The 15448-nt window shown below is 41.4% G+C and overlaps 1 protein-coding gene across 1 annotated transcript; it reads left to right on the top strand.

The window, feature by feature from the left end:
* Positions 1-8268: 8268 nt before the first annotated feature.
* Positions 8269-14298, top strand: LOC116944937 (carboxypeptidase inhibitor SmCI-like). Its single transcript, XM_032958900.2, has 5 exons — positions 8269-8613; positions 10058-10237; positions 11012-11191; positions 11833-12006; positions 13253-14298. Exons 1-5 carry the CDS (start codon positions 8535-8537, stop codon positions 13318-13320), a joined length of 681 nt encoding a protein of 226 aa, XP_032814791.2. The 5' UTR covers positions 8269-8534; the 3' UTR covers positions 13321-14298.
* The last annotated feature ends 1150 nt before the right edge of the window (positions 14299-15448 follow it).

The raw sequence follows: 15448 nt of genomic DNA, 5'->3' as shown, positions 1-15448 counted from the left end.
TGTATTTGTTAATTATGGTTGTGTATGGTTACGAACGATGTTAACGTGTTATTTTATATGTACACCCATGTTACACCGTGGGCTCTTCTCGGGAGATTATACCTGGCATAACTGCCTGATGTAACTTTCTGACCCGCCTCTACTGGACGTCGGTGAAAAAGGAGCTTAATAATTCATCGAATTTCTCCAGGATATATAAAGCTTCTGATTATGATGTTCCCATGTGAGGGAATACAATTCTTACACACGCGTTTTTTATTCTGTGGACCACCTTGTTCCTTTATAGAAGACCTGTCAATTCAAAGCTTGAGGAGAATTTAACAGAGGGTCAAACTACGTCGTGAGCAATTATTTTTTTTTTTACATCTATGTGGAATTTGAGAACAAAATATTATTGCGAAGCTTTTCATTCAGACCAGAAGGTATCTTGCTTGTGCCAAGATTTGCCCTTGAGTTGTGCCAAGTTACGCTTTCCATAAAGTATAAGGGTCTGTCTTTTTTTCTTATACAACACACAGTGAAAACTCAAGGCTATACTTAACGCACGCCAATCCAAACTTCAAGCTGCTCAGGGCCATACATAACACACTGAAGGCATCTTGTGAGTTGATTGCGTTAGTGCTAGCACGTGATGAATTTCATGTGTCCGTGTGGTCTAACGAAGTTATTTGCACCCAAGGGGGGACGCTGAAGGGAACTCTGCCCCTAAGCTCAGACATGTAGCGTATGCCTCCCTTTACACTCGACTTTAAAGGGAAGCACCCATTTACCACCACCATCACCACCAGAGATGCGATGCATTTTCACAATCCTGGGTTGTGATTCGATTCAATACTGTAATTGATCATTTCTTGTCCCATATTTTCCATCTTGTTAAGAGTTATTTCTCAGGTTTAGCCTCGATTACACCAACCGCCATCAGTCTAAACCAGTGTTATTCACACATTTTCAGAGGGGGGGGGCACTTTTTGCCGATAAGACATCATCAGCGTGAGGGCCGCCCACGCATATGAAACCACTGTGTTTGACAGCAGGATGATGCTTGGGTTGTGTTCACGTGTTGGGTATTGTCAGGGGCCGCACGCCTGGGGCCACATTAAAAGTCACCAGGGGTCGCCTGTGGGTCCCCCGGGCCTTGCTATGAAGAACACCGCTCTAAATGTAACATGACAATACGATAATGCAAAGGTCATAAATTATTTGATTCGAAGCTTTCGTGACTGCAGGAATTACTCTTTGGTTCTTTCGGTAAAGTGACGTAGAAAATAAAATAATAGAATAGAATACGACGTTTCGGTTGGAACACAAGCAACCATCATCAGGTAAGAATGAATGATAAAACACCGACACGGGAAGAGCATAGGCAGACACACATGCAGAGAGAGACACTCACAAAGACACACCGAGCGAGTGCGTCTCGCTCGGTCTTCCCGTGTCTGTGTTTTGTCATTCATTCTTACCTGATGACCGTTGCTTGTGTTGCAACCGAACGTCGTATTCCATTATTATTTGATTTGATTTTCTACGCGACTTTCCCGAAATAACCAAAGAGTCATAAATTAATCTTACATGCATGATTCGACACATTTATTGTGAGCTTAATCAATTTTCATAAATTATTTGATGCATACATGCACTGTTACATGCTTATCACAACGTTTAATATATCATTGCACAGCATAACAATGATATATTACAAACCTTGGTAATTAAAACTAAGTAAAAAAAAATCAAAATCCATAATAGTGATTAAAAAAGGTAACAGTTTAACTTTAAATTTAGTCATGTTACTTTAGAGTATTCTGCATTATAATCTCGAAACGAATTTCATTTGTGAGTTCCAAATAGATGTAAGCTGTGAAATGTAGCTTGAGATGGCAGAGATGATAAATAACAATATCACTCCATGTAACTGAAGCACCATACAGCACCTTAAGTGGCTTTCCAGTGCACAATATAGGGTGACAAGTAATATCAAACCTCATGACAAGTCGGAGCACACCAGACATCTGAATCATTTGGCGGGACCCCGGGGTCCCCCCGCAAAACTCAGGTCAATAATTATTATTATTGTTGTTCAGTCCGCCCACTCGTGACCCCGACAGCAACGCGCCGCACGCCCAGACTCGCACCAACAAGCGCCAGCAGCAGCAGCAGCGGGCGGCGATCACCACGACGGGCGCCACCCCACCGGGCAAACGCGAGCCCCGGGGGGCGTCCGCCGCAGTCGCCCTCCGGTCAGCCGTCGATCCTCAGTTTCTTTGCCAAGGCGAGCCCCACCCGCCCCCCGCCCCCCCAGGCAGTGGGGGGGGGGCCCGAGTAGCTCTCGACGAGGCCAATCGATTGACCGCTAGTTTTCTTGTCGGTAAGGCAACAAGACTCCTGTTTTCCCCCACCCCGGGGCGGTGATGGTAACCCCGGCGGGGGTCCCGCCAATTGCTTCATTATCTAACTAGTGAGACATTGAGACTACATGGAAGTCGAAGAAATTGGACGAAATAGTTGGAAGACTTGAGCAAGCCTACGTCGTGCAATTTGGACAGATTTTGTAATGTATGCAATAGAATTCATTGCTAGTTGGAGCACGCCACCATTTTGGTGAACCCTTGAAATGTTTCAACCTCTGCAAGCAATTCGCGGTCATAATACGTTTTAAATTACCTTAGTTGTACATCAACATCAGCCATGATCTATCCACTGTGGGTCTAAGGTCTCCCTCAAGTTGTCAACACATGCTTCATTGTCTAGTGATGACAAGAAATTAAAACTCTTTTTAAAAAAATCCAGAAGAGGTGTAAACTCAACGCTGAACACGGGCTACATGCTTCGTCCCAAAAGCACGTCATGCTGCTGCCATGATCATCCAAAAGTGTATGTCTGCAGTGTTGCTAAAGTGTTGTTGAATTTCGCACGGTCTTTTATTATTGCTTAATTTGACATGTTTGTTTGCTGAAAAACTACACATGTACATGCAAATATGCGTTTCTAAGGGGCCAGCGAGAAAGAAAAAAACATTCATTAAAGCGCACTGGTCTTGGCTTTAATAAGTGAACCATTGTTTGAAATTCCTTAGGAGATTAGTAACCACGGTCCTTCACGAGAATGTGGTGAATGGCAGTGGATAAAGTCGAGACAGAGTGCGTGCCAAATGTCTACAAATGACAGGTTTTGGGCTGGGATGTTTGGTAATACCCATATTTATTTTGGCCTTCGCTTGTATGCTATAGTAAAATAATATATTTTTGTAACTTTTTTTTAAAACACGCTTTTATGAAATGTACTAAAAGGTTAAAATATTTTTTTTCTGTTCTTGTACTTTGCATTAATATGTTTCATATACTTTTGTTATATCTGACTAAAAATAAAAGCGTGTGGCGCTCGTACTATTTTTTAGCAAATGTCTGGATTGACAATGGAAAGTGTTCATATCTTGTTAATATGTCGTCATTTTAACGTCAAGTTTTGAAGCCGTTTATTTTTGGGAATGTTTCTGCATTGAGAATGCAAAGTGACTGTTCATATGTTGTGAATATCTTGTAATTTAAACGTAAAGTTTTGAAGCCGTTTATTTTTCTGAATATGTGTGGATTGACAATCCAAAGTACCTGGTCAAATGTTGTTCATATGTTGTAATTTTAACGTAAAGTTTTTAAGCAGTTGGTTTTTGTGAATGTGTTTGAATTGACAATCGAAAGTAACTGCTCATATATCGTATGTTGTAATTTAAACGTACAGTTTTGAAGCCGTTTATTTTTCTGAATGTGTGGATTGACAATCGAAAGTAACTGGTCATATGTTGTTCATATGTTGTAATTGTAACCTAAAGTTTTAAAGGCGTTAATATGAGTGCCCCACGCTTTTATTTTTAGTCAGTTACAACAACAGTATATGAAACATATAATGCAAGGTACTTGAACAGAAAAAAAAATATTTCATAAAAGCGTGTTTAAAAAAAGTGTTTTTTTATATATTATAATTAGCACTTTTTAGCGTCATCAAATATTCTTACCAAAATGTATTTTAGCTTCTTTTTTCAGAACCTACCCGGGCCACAAACGATAGCTCAACGAAGTAGCACATCGTGTAGAGATTGATAGCAGCCATCCAGCAGTAGATCCATCGTCATATGGTAAACATGAATGTACTGTAGTAATAGAACTCCACGACTCCAGGAAATGGGCCCGAAGCTTGCCATAACGTAAGGGGCCGTGGGCAATTACAGCCAACCTTAGTTGACCATGGACAATATTAGACCCAAGCCGAAACATAACATATAAAGAATGTTTAAAAATATATATGTTTTATTTTTCGATTTAAAGCTTTCGTGACTGCAATGATTCATCTTCTTTGGTTCTTTCGGTAAAGTCAGGTAGAATGAGAATAAAATAATAAATTGATAAAATAAAATAACACAATAATATTCTCACGACGTTTCGGCCACAACACAAGCGGCCTTCATCAGGTGAAGGGAGCGAGACTGTCTGGTAGGACAGCGCTGATGAAGGCCGCTTGTGTTGTGGCCGAAACGTCGTGAGAATATTATTGTGTTATTTTATTTTATCAATTTATTATTTTATTCTCATTCTATATATGTTTTATTTTTAATGATAGAATATAGTATTGTCATCAGTATGACATCAGTATACCAAGTTTGCAGTCGATACCACATTGGGAAGTGGGTTAAAATTGAGTTACAAGATTTGAGGATACAACAACAACAACAGACAGAGTGAGTTAAATAAAAGCGTGTAGTAATAATAATAAAAGACTGTGCGTTTTGAAGGCGGGAAGTTGTGAGGTTCAGTTTTGTATATTAGTAGCTGGCCTATTGTTTCCCATAAACACCAGTTATGAACAATTAGTCAGCATCATAGAAATTTCACGTCAGTATTTGAGCACACCAATGGAAATACACATTCCTATGGCAGGGGTTAATTTATCCATAAGACAACGACTGAACTGTTGACTTCCGGAAAAGTGGCAACTATTTTAGTGAACCCAGAGGGATGATGGACTGAGACTAAAAATAGTATCAAATAAATAATATTACAAATACAGTATCAATACATGCATACAGTGAGGGAACAGTGCTGATTTTGTACGTTTGCCCACTGACAAAGAAATTATCAGTCTATAATTTTAATGGTAGGTTTATTTGAACAGTGAGAGAGAATAACATCAAAAAAATCCAGAAAAACGCATGTCAAAAATGTTATAAATTGATTTGCATTTTAATGAGGGAAATAAGTATTTGACCCCTCTGCAAAACATGACTTAGTACTTGGTGGTAAAACCCTTGTTGGCAATCACAGAAGTCTGACGTTTCTTGTAGTTGACCACCAGGTTTGCACACATCTCAGGAGGGATTTTGTCCCACTCCTTTTTGCAGATCTTCTCCAAGTCATTAAGGTTTCGAGGCTGACGTTTGGCAACTCGAACCTTCAGCTTCATCCACAGATTTTCTATGGGATTAAGGTCTGGAGACTGGCTAGGCCACTCCAGGACCTTAATGTGCTTCTTCTTGAGCCACTCCTTTGTTGCCTTGGCCGTGTGTTTTGGGTCATTGTCATGCTGGAATACCCATCCGCGACCCATTTTCAATGCCCTGGCTGAGGGAAGGAGGTTCTCACTCAAGATTTGACGGTACATGGCCCCGTCCATCGTCCCTTTGATGCGGTGAAGTTGTCCTGTCCCCTTCGCAGAAAAACACCCCCAAAGCATAATGTTTCCACCTCCATGTTTGACGGTGGGGTTGATGTTCTTGGGGTCATAGGCAGCATTCCTCCTCCTCCAAACACGGCGAGTTGAGTTGATGCCAAAGAGCTTCATTTTGGTCTCATCTGACCACAACACTTTCACCCAGTTGACTTCTGAATCATTCAGATGTTCATTGGCAAACTTCAGACAGGCATGTATATGTGCTTTCTTGAGCAGGGGGACCTTGCGGGCGCTGCAGGATTTCAGTCCTTCACGGCGTAGTGTGTTACCAATTGTTTTCTTGGTGACTATGGTCCCAGCTGCCTTGAGATCATTGATAATCATTGATAATCGCACCAACTATTGTCACCTTCTCACCAAGCTGCTTGGCAATGGTCTTGTAGTCCATTCCAGCCTTGTGTAGGTCTACAATCTTGTCCCTGACATCCTTGGAGAGCTCTTTGGTCTTGGCCATGGTGGAGAGTTTGGAATCTGATTGATTGATTTCTTCTGTGGACACGTTTCTTTTATACAGGTAACAAGGCTGAGATTAGGAGCACTCCCTTTAAGAGTGTGCTCCTAATCTCAGCTCGTTACCTGTATAAAAGACACCTGGGAGCCAGAAATCTTTCTGATTGAAAGGGGGTCAAATACTTATTTCCCTCATTAAAATGCAAATCAATTTATAACATTTTTGACATGCGTTTTTCTGGATTTTGTTGTTGTTATTCTATCTCTCATTGTTCAAATAAAACTTACAATTAACATTATAGACTGATAATTTATTTGTCAGTGGGCAAACGTACAAAATTAGCACGGGATCAAATACTTTTTCTCCCTCACTGTACATGTGTTCAAAAATCTATTATCGCATGTTGCTGCCAATAATACAATTCCGAAGCTTAATTCGGAAGTTACTGACACAATGCCCTCTCTCGTCACACTACATTTCAAACAGATGGGGGCCACCGATGGAGATGAGTGGCGTGAAAAATCTCGTTCGAACTGTGGAGGCAACTTTGACTTGACCTCTGAGTTTTGTCATCAATCAGTCTACGAAGTGTCCCGCGTAAACGGCGGCGTTCTTAGTTAAGAAGAGTGTCCTCGTATACCGTGTGCGACTTCTTTCCCATAAACCGCAGAGTCCACACCCAACCTCGTAAAAAAAACACATCCGTTTCATAAAACACTCGCCATGGTAACGGTATTTATGAAAAAAAAACATGGGAACAAATTTCACAAATGATTCCATAGGTAACCTGGGGGTGCCATAGCAATACAGCGTAACAATGACGTGAAGTCTTTCCTGCATATTTTAAGAATAGATGCATATAATGTAATACTGGTTTGACTAAAGCTTATATCACATTCATTGCGAATAAACATAGCGTATGAAATGTGTCATAGCAAGCGATGGGGGGTGTTGAAAGCAGAAAAAATGAGGTAGATGATTGGCAACGCACAAATGTAATCCTTTCGCGAGAAAGTTGAAGCCATGATGGTCGTTACGAATGATCTCACTTAACACCCAGCCTGCCATTCGCAGCTTATTGCTACAGGTATCAACATGTACTTCCAGACCCAATGCCAGAAAACATCCCTTTTTTATTACAAATATGCATAACATTTCTCGAAGCATTCACAGGAGTTTATATTACAGTATAAAGTCGTGATTTTTATTTTTATTTCTATCTACGTGGCTTTACCGAAAGACCCAAATAATATCAATTGAACAGCTGGCAAAATAAACATTCAATATTGTGTTATACATGTTGTATACATGCTGTATATCCAAACAAGTTTAATATAAGGTCTAATTTATGAACGTGATTAATGTTCACAAGGATGCTTCGTTTAACTATGTACATTTGAGATAACGGTTATCATTATATTCTTGGTTCTTTCGGTAAAGTCACGTAGAAGGAAAATAATAAAATAATAAAAATAACAATTTCTAAAAAATAAAAAATAAAAATGTATTATTTCCCTTCTACGTGACTTTACCGAAAGAACCAAGAATATGAATCCCTGCAGTCACGAAAGCTTAAAATCGAAAAAAAGATTATTATTATTATTACATCGCAATACTATGAGGTCGCTGAATCCAGCAGTGGATTGAATGTCGATGATGACGATATCGGTTCGATATTAGGCTGAAGACAGCATCAGCGACGTGTCATAGGCTTCAAAACATTTAAAACTATGTACTTTATAGGGATTTATTATTTTACGTGTTGCGTATAATTATTCTCTTCGCTGATCGTAGATCATTCAAGTGCTTAAATATCAGTCTGGAAACAAATTCCAGGACAATTATGATGATCATGCTGATGCCAATTGCCGGCCGCACATTTGACCAAGCCGTATACATATATACACACACACACACAATCATTATATTTTACGCGACCTCATATTTGACGGTGGGGCAAACGGCGGCACTTTCTCCAACGTGCAGCAAAAGTTAAAGCAATTCGGTGAGCAATTTATCAACCCCCCTCCCCGCCCCCTGCCAGACGTCTTTCCCATAAAGCGCGCGTGTGCGTCACCGTGACTCACAGAGTCCCCGCGGATGAATGCATCACCGACGCCTCTCCCCCTCTCATGCCGGACACGCGCTGCGCACGGACGGAACACGGTGGTGGTGGTGAGGAGGAGGAGGAGGGAGAGAGGGCCGGCTGGGCTGATTGCCTCTGTGGGGCGGCATCCTCGCTCGGGTATAAAGGTGGTTCGGGATTCACCTCCCACTCGGTACGTGCTGAGCTGCGACCGGCGGTGACATCAACTCTGAAGGCTCTCCAACTAAGTTCAGACCGACCACGGGTGAAAGAGACGAGATGGAACGCGTCGCCGCTGCTATTGGTCTGCTGATGTCGTCGGTGATGGTGGTCGTGAATTGTTCTCCCAGCTTGGACGGTAATGCAACGTTTGTCACGCGTTCGGCCGCGCTCTCGTACTGGTTTTGGATGAAGGCTTTTCTTTTTCCCGATCGTAAAGGCCTGCATTGACCACATTTTCACCATCGCTGATCATTTTGGTTAGGTGCGAGATGCAAAAAAAAAAACTGGGTCACGTATGTGGAGCATTTTAATTTGTTTTATTTAGAACTTATTTGGCACCGTGCGTAGGCAGCCGTGGCTAACAAACTTGACGCACACACAAAAAAAGTTCTAAGTAAATTAATTTCATATCGATCGCCAGTGATATTAGCTATGGCTGGGAATCGATGTAAGGTGCTCATTGGGTTCAGAGCGCAGTGCAATGTATGTATTTATCAGAATCACAATGTGTATTTACACTGGAGGAAGCCCTTTTGAATGCTCTTCCGATATTAGGAAGCCACTGATATGCACTTTTAAATCCGGATTGAAAACACGTTTCTTTGGAACTGCCTTTTTGTCTTCTTTGGTTCTTTCGGTAAAGTCACGTAGAATGAGAATACAATAATAAATTGATAAAATAAAATAACACAATAATATTCTCACGACGTTTCGGCCACAACACAAGCGGCCTTCATCAGGTGAAGGGACGAGACTGTCTGGTGCCTTTTTGTGTTTAGTTTTTGTGTTCTTCCTCCGCACCTCCGATCAGTGCGGTTGACTACGTACGGTGCGAAAAAAGTTCAACGTACCATACATTTGTGATTGTACGTTATGGTATAAAGTGCCGTTCATACCACAGTGTGTGCACATACCACGGGGTAGAACGGAGGCACAGTGGGTCAAGTATCGCGCTGTGCTATGAACCGGGGTGACCGAAGTTCGACTCCCGGCAATGCCTGGAATATTGAGAGTAAATCATGTCAGGTGGGGAGCGATAGTATAGACTATAGCGGTTAGTAACCCGAGTTAGATTCCAGCTCACGGCTACCAACACCAGTGAAGATTATCTGAACCGGTCCTGGGCCTCTCCTAGGTCGACTCGGCCTCAAATGAGTACCTGGTGCGCTGTTTAAACAACTAGGGATACAAAGGCGGCCGGGCGTGCTGCTGGCCAACCTCCCCCCCCCCCCCCCCCACCCACCTCGTGTGCCGTGCCAGCCTTCATAGGTGCTTATTCGCTGACAGGACTTGCCCGAAAAGTCTATAAAGACTATAGGATGATCTTTGTCATGGGCACCCTGCACTGACCAACATTTGCACAATGCTCGAACCTTGGATTTTTAACTCGCATTCAGAGGTTGAGTGTTCTGCCACAGCATCGCCCAGCTGTGTGATCAACGGGACCATGGTAGGCCCGGTCAACCGGGCGCACACTCAGGGTGGCTGTGTGATCAACGGGACCATGGTAGAGCCACTCAGCTGGGCATATGTAACGTGAGCGCAGTGAACATGTCGCATCGTGCCTGTGGCGTGTGCAGACCAGCGGGTGACGTGCACTCTGCCTGCGAAGCCTGGAGACTGTCGTGCTGCCTTCCCGCGATACTTCTTTAACCGCAGCACCCTCCGCTGTGAGTCCTTCATCTACGGAGGATGCCACAGCAATGAGAACAACTTTGAGACGATGCAGGAGTGCCGTGCGGCATGCAGCTTCATCAAAAGTGAGTGCCTGCGTGTCTCTTTTGACCAGAAATTGCTCTGTAACTCGCGAGCAGGTGGCATAAATCGCGGGTGTAGTTCTGTTTGTGTTTTTGCGCGTGTTTGGTATGATGTCCAACAATTCACTTCACATGCGAAGAGCTTTCTGCAGGGAATCGTCGAAGAGCCAAGCGGCACAACTGAAAAAAGCTGTACCAGGGAACTGAGCCAGCATTGCGGAGGGCATAATTGCCATTCAATTATGTGTATTTACACTGTCATTCAATTATGCCCTCCACAATTGTCATGACCACTGCTCTCTACTCCTGTCCAATGGTTTTTGTCACAATTTGTTTAATTTAAACTCTTAAGTTCATATTTGGCATGCATTTCCAGAACAATATTATAATATTTCTGCGATGCCAATCAGTGTTTCAGTATACACAATAAAAACGAATGAAGGCCATGCTATGTCAGTCATGGGGGTTATTTTACTATACTTCACCACACTGGTCAGTGCAGTATGGTTAAGGGGATAGAGAGCTAGCTCAGAATTTATAAAGGACTGCAGAGTATGATTATTGATTCATCGAGTGAGTGGGCAATGACATTTGCTAAAAGCCACTGCCTAAAACAATAGCTTTATACATGTTTACGTTATAACGGCAGCGTTAATGAAAACTGTGAATGTGTCGTAACATAATCAGCCCGAGCATTATTGCTGCTGATGCATCAGTTTGCTGCTGCTAATGGCGATTCTAACTATACATTCTAAACCTGTTGTTTTTATTTTGCAGAAATTCCAAAGCTTTGCCGACCAGACGCAGAGACCGGACGATGCCGAGCACACATTACCCGCTACTTCTATAACATGACATTGGGCATGTGCATGCCCTTTGTATATGGAGGCTGCGGTGGCAACAATAACCGCTTTGAAGACATGGAGTCCTGCGTCTTTTCTTGCATTGAGAAGCCCAGTAAGTCTCCAGACATCTGATGACATATTATAGACAGCAGGGACAGGCATTGCAAGCAAGCGCTTATTAACGTGACTTAGCACACAGCCGGGGGTGGTATAGTCAGTAGCATGTCCCATTCCCCCTTTGTTCACTGCCAGTGTTCTGCAAACTTAATAGAGTAAGCCCAAAATCAGATACAGTTACTCGTTGAAGTTGGTGTTGTGCATGGTCATGAATCAAACCCTGTGTTGTGGAATTGCATTGAGGTGCGCTAACGACGTGCGCACAAAGGCAGAGTTGTTTGAATTTGGTTGTGTGCACAAAATAATTTAAATCTTAGCAATTTATATTCTTTACACATAGCAGAGACCCTTCAAAGGTTCTCTCTTGAAAATCAAGTGAATGCTGGCAGCTGCGCTTGGCAAATCAATGTAGCAAACCAGCTTTTCAAAGGCTCATTGTAGCAAAGGCAATGTATTATTGTGAGCTGTGGTATTTAAGCATCTGGAAAAATAACGTTGCATTAACTTGGAAGTTAAATTACATTCATGTTATGGGAGAAAACACACACACGTCAATCAATATTACCGTGCAACGTGAGTTGTTCTGAATAGAAAAAGTGCATCACATCCTCAACTCCCTCTTATCCTTCTTTGCAGACACCCCAAGGGAATGTCTGAGCCGACATGATACTGGAAACTGCCAAGGAAATTTCCGCCGCTTCTACTACAACATCCAGAAGCGCTCTTGCCTTCCATTTAGTTACTCGGGCTGTGGCGGCAACAACAACAACTTCATCAGTGCCAAGACCTGCTTGTCAACTTGTCTCAGTGGTGAGAACCCAGCAAATGCCATGCCATTCTTACCCCCCATTTAACGCACTCAATAAACCACAAGTGAATTACACCAATACAGGGAAACTTTCGTTAATGAGTGAACAACGAAAGGCTAAGACAGAGCAGTGAAGTTCAGGCTACTAGCAGGTGTGTATTATGGGAAGCTTTCAGCTTATAGTGATTTGAATATTGCTGCCACTGATATTGATAAAAGGTGCAGTTTCATAATTCTCTAGAATAAGTTATGCATTGTGAAAGTTGTAGTTAAATTTTCAAGGATGAAGAAAAAATATGAAACAAAACTCAGGATATGAAGATGGTCACAATGAGCCCATTTCTGCAATGCATGTGTATTTTTTTTAAAAGTGAAAATCTGAACTGCATACATTAAACACACTACAACAAAGTTTTCCAAACTCCAGTCCTCGTGACCCACCAAATACAAATTAATCCTCACGCTGCTTGCACCTGATAATTGTTAAACACGTCCCAAGTGATGCGCTCGGAAATTCAGGCTGTCCGCGGGGAAAGACGTAGCGTGGTGGGTTCTAAGGACCGGAGTTTGGGAAACCCTGCGCGACATAACATCGGCTAGTGAAGGAAACATCAAGACCACGTGAAAAAAAAGGGTGCATTTGCTGCCATTTACTGAAAAAGATGACGTCACCAGTGATTCCAGAAGAAAATAAATAAAACACTGTAAACAAAAGGACATTTACATCAGCAAAATGTGCATAATTCCCACAAGCTATAACAGCATTAAAAAATAAATGTACATTAGCTGCAATAGCTAATTGACCTTATAAGGTTGCTCGCAGACACTGGGTGTTCAGATATGGAATTCCATGACACTTTGTGGGCAATATTTTTTTTTATGTTTGGTGTATAATTATTAGTCATCTACTGCGATACTAATAAAAGTACCAAATATACGTGAACCATGGCAATTTAAAACATTGACAAAACTCAAGGCAGTGTGCATCTAAATTGAGACGTTGCAACTAAGTTATCAAATTGAGTTTTCTATAAATCACATTGAAAGTATTACTAAGTTTATAATATAATTTAAGTACACATTTTATACTTATGGAAAACAAACTCTTTAACTATGCTGTGTTTTAACCCGGATATTACATATTAACACTGTATGCTTAATACATATGTCAATGCTTAACAAATTGGCAATGATTAATAAAAAAAGCATATCCATGTTCTCATTCCAATGTTATTCTTTTATTTGCAGATAAGATCCAAGTCAACAACGAAAACAGCAACACAATTAAAGATATCTTCACATCAACACATGTTTAACAGAACATACGATGGATAGTAACTCTTGCTTTTTTGGATCAGCATTACTACATTGAGAAATGCACAATTTCCATTTAATGTAAATGGCCTTTCTGAACAATATCTTTCGACAAAAGTATATTACTGCAAGCACTTATTCTGTCAACCCAACATGAAAATCAGTATGAAAATCAGTATGAAACGTTGAAGTGGCTATCAAAGCTTTTTATACAGTTTGTATGTGCATGTAAATAATACATAATTGATTAACAAGACTACACAAATAGGCAATCCCAAATCACTTGACAATAATTTAAGTAACGAATGCAATGGGAATGTTTTGCATATTTTTTAAAGTCCAATTTTCCATTAATATTGCATCGAAGAGTGTTTTTTATCAGCAGATGCCTTTTAATGGCACTTATTTCTACCATAAAGAGGCTTCAATTGTAACTAACCTTGTGAAAGTAGCAACCTTTCATTCAATGCTATGGTTCTTACATTACTGTCAATAGCAACTGCAATAGATACATTTGCAGGCAATACATTCATATATACCTTTTTGTCGTAACTGCTGAGCCTGTTTGCCCTGTTATACCGTGAATGTTGTGAGAGTTTCAGGATTTTGTATAACAGATGGGTTCAATTTACTGTACCACAACATTCAGAACTATCGATGAGGAAGTAAGAAAAATTACGAAGTGTAAGTTAGTAGCTGTGTTGATGAGGAGTGTTACAACTTAACTTAATTACTGAAATTATTTTGATTATTTATTACACTACCATAATAGAATACACTTATTTATAGATACGAGTCATTTCATAGCTATTAAACACACAAACGTTTTTTGAGAAATGTAATGCTGTAATTTTAAAGTTGAATATGCTTTACATGATCAGGGGGTTAAAATCATGAAATGAAAGTTATCACATTGTATGTGTGTTTATATATACACACATCCAGTGTAACTTTATTGCAAATAAAAGGTGGCAACGCTCCCGGTTTGTGCTTCGTTCTTTATCTTAGCTTATGTGAGGTCAAAATTATGAAAACGTTGACCTTTTGACTCGATAATTGGGCTGATCAGTCTTGCAGCTGCTTCTCTGCAATTTACGTCTCGAGGCGTGTGCAGGCCCAGTGTTAAAACCATACGCTGGGTAGGTGTGCCGTGGTAGGGGGGCTGCAAAAACTTTGTGGTGGGCGCTGGGTTTAAATATCTGCACCCCCCACCATCGAAACCGCCCGACTGCACTTACCTCTAGAGGGCAGTCTTTAGCTGTGGCGCAATATATAGCACTAGTATCAGTTACATGCCAATACAGTGCATTTATTTAAAGACATTTAAAAGCGCAGGGCCAGGTTTGAAATGCAATGGAGATTTACATACAACACAGTACAATAAAAAATTGCCTGATTCATGCAGAGTGTCCACACATTTGCAAACTTCCAACGTTCGTCAATTCTAAAAAAAAAAAAAAGCATTTCCCCCAATAATTCACGCGTCAATTTTCGGCACGATTAGTCCGTGCAGAACGGGTGGAGCACCATTCTGCAAATAACAACGGAATCCCACGGCCAATCGCTAGTCGGAGCAGGACGTGCTGACATTTTTTAAAAGAGCTCGTGGAATTCCTCCAGTATATTCTTGATCGGATCGGCACATGTCGTGACGGGTACTGCAATGTCCGTCGAGTGCTTGCCGAGCTGCATTCGCCTCCGGTTGCTGAACGAATACATTATAAGGGTGCACTCATTACACACACACAGTGATTGCGACAAAATCAACTGCAATACTTTGCTGATCTCGCCGAGAAGAAATAACCATGATGTGAACTCCGGTCATCCTCGCAGAAGCGGTTTTTTGGCTAACCATTGCATAAAGACGGTCACTGCACCACGCACTTTCAGCTGCACTTCTGCGGCCGTCTGGAACGCTGTTAGGCAACCACTGGAGCTATGCACTTTTAAATGATCTAGATTGAAAACGAATTTCTTTAGAACTGCTCCTTTTGTGTTTAGTTTGTTGTACTTCCCCACGCACCTACGATTAGTATGGTTGGCTATAAACGGCACGAAAGAAGTTGAACACGTTGCACACTCGAAATGAAGGACGTGGGCAGGTGCTCCAAATGGAAGGCAAACACATTT

This window comes from Petromyzon marinus, chromosome 2 (genome assembly GCF_048934315.1).
Source record: "Petromyzon marinus isolate PM22_M1 ecotype Great Lakes invasive population chromosome 2, UKy_Petmar_22M1.pri1.0, whole genome shotgun sequence".
NCBI lineage: Eukaryota > Metazoa > Chordata > Hyperoartia > Petromyzontiformes > Petromyzontidae > Petromyzon > Petromyzon marinus.
Note: the sequence above shows the minus strand (reverse complement) of the source record. Positions and strands in the feature narration are given on the sequence as shown.

Coding starts and splice junctions, on each gene's coding strand:
- LOC116944937 (XM_032958900.2), top strand. CDS start 8,535: ATGGAACGCGTCGCCGCTGCTATTGGTCTGCTGATGTCGTCGGTGATG. Junction 10,238..11,011: donor GGCATGCAGCTTCATCAAAA/GTGAGTGCCTGC, acceptor TTTATTTTGCAG/AAATTCCAAAGCTTTGCCGA. Junction 11,192..11,832: donor TTCTTGCATTGAGAAGCCCA/GTAAGTCTCCAG, acceptor CCTTCTTTGCAG/ACACCCCAAGGGAATGTCTG.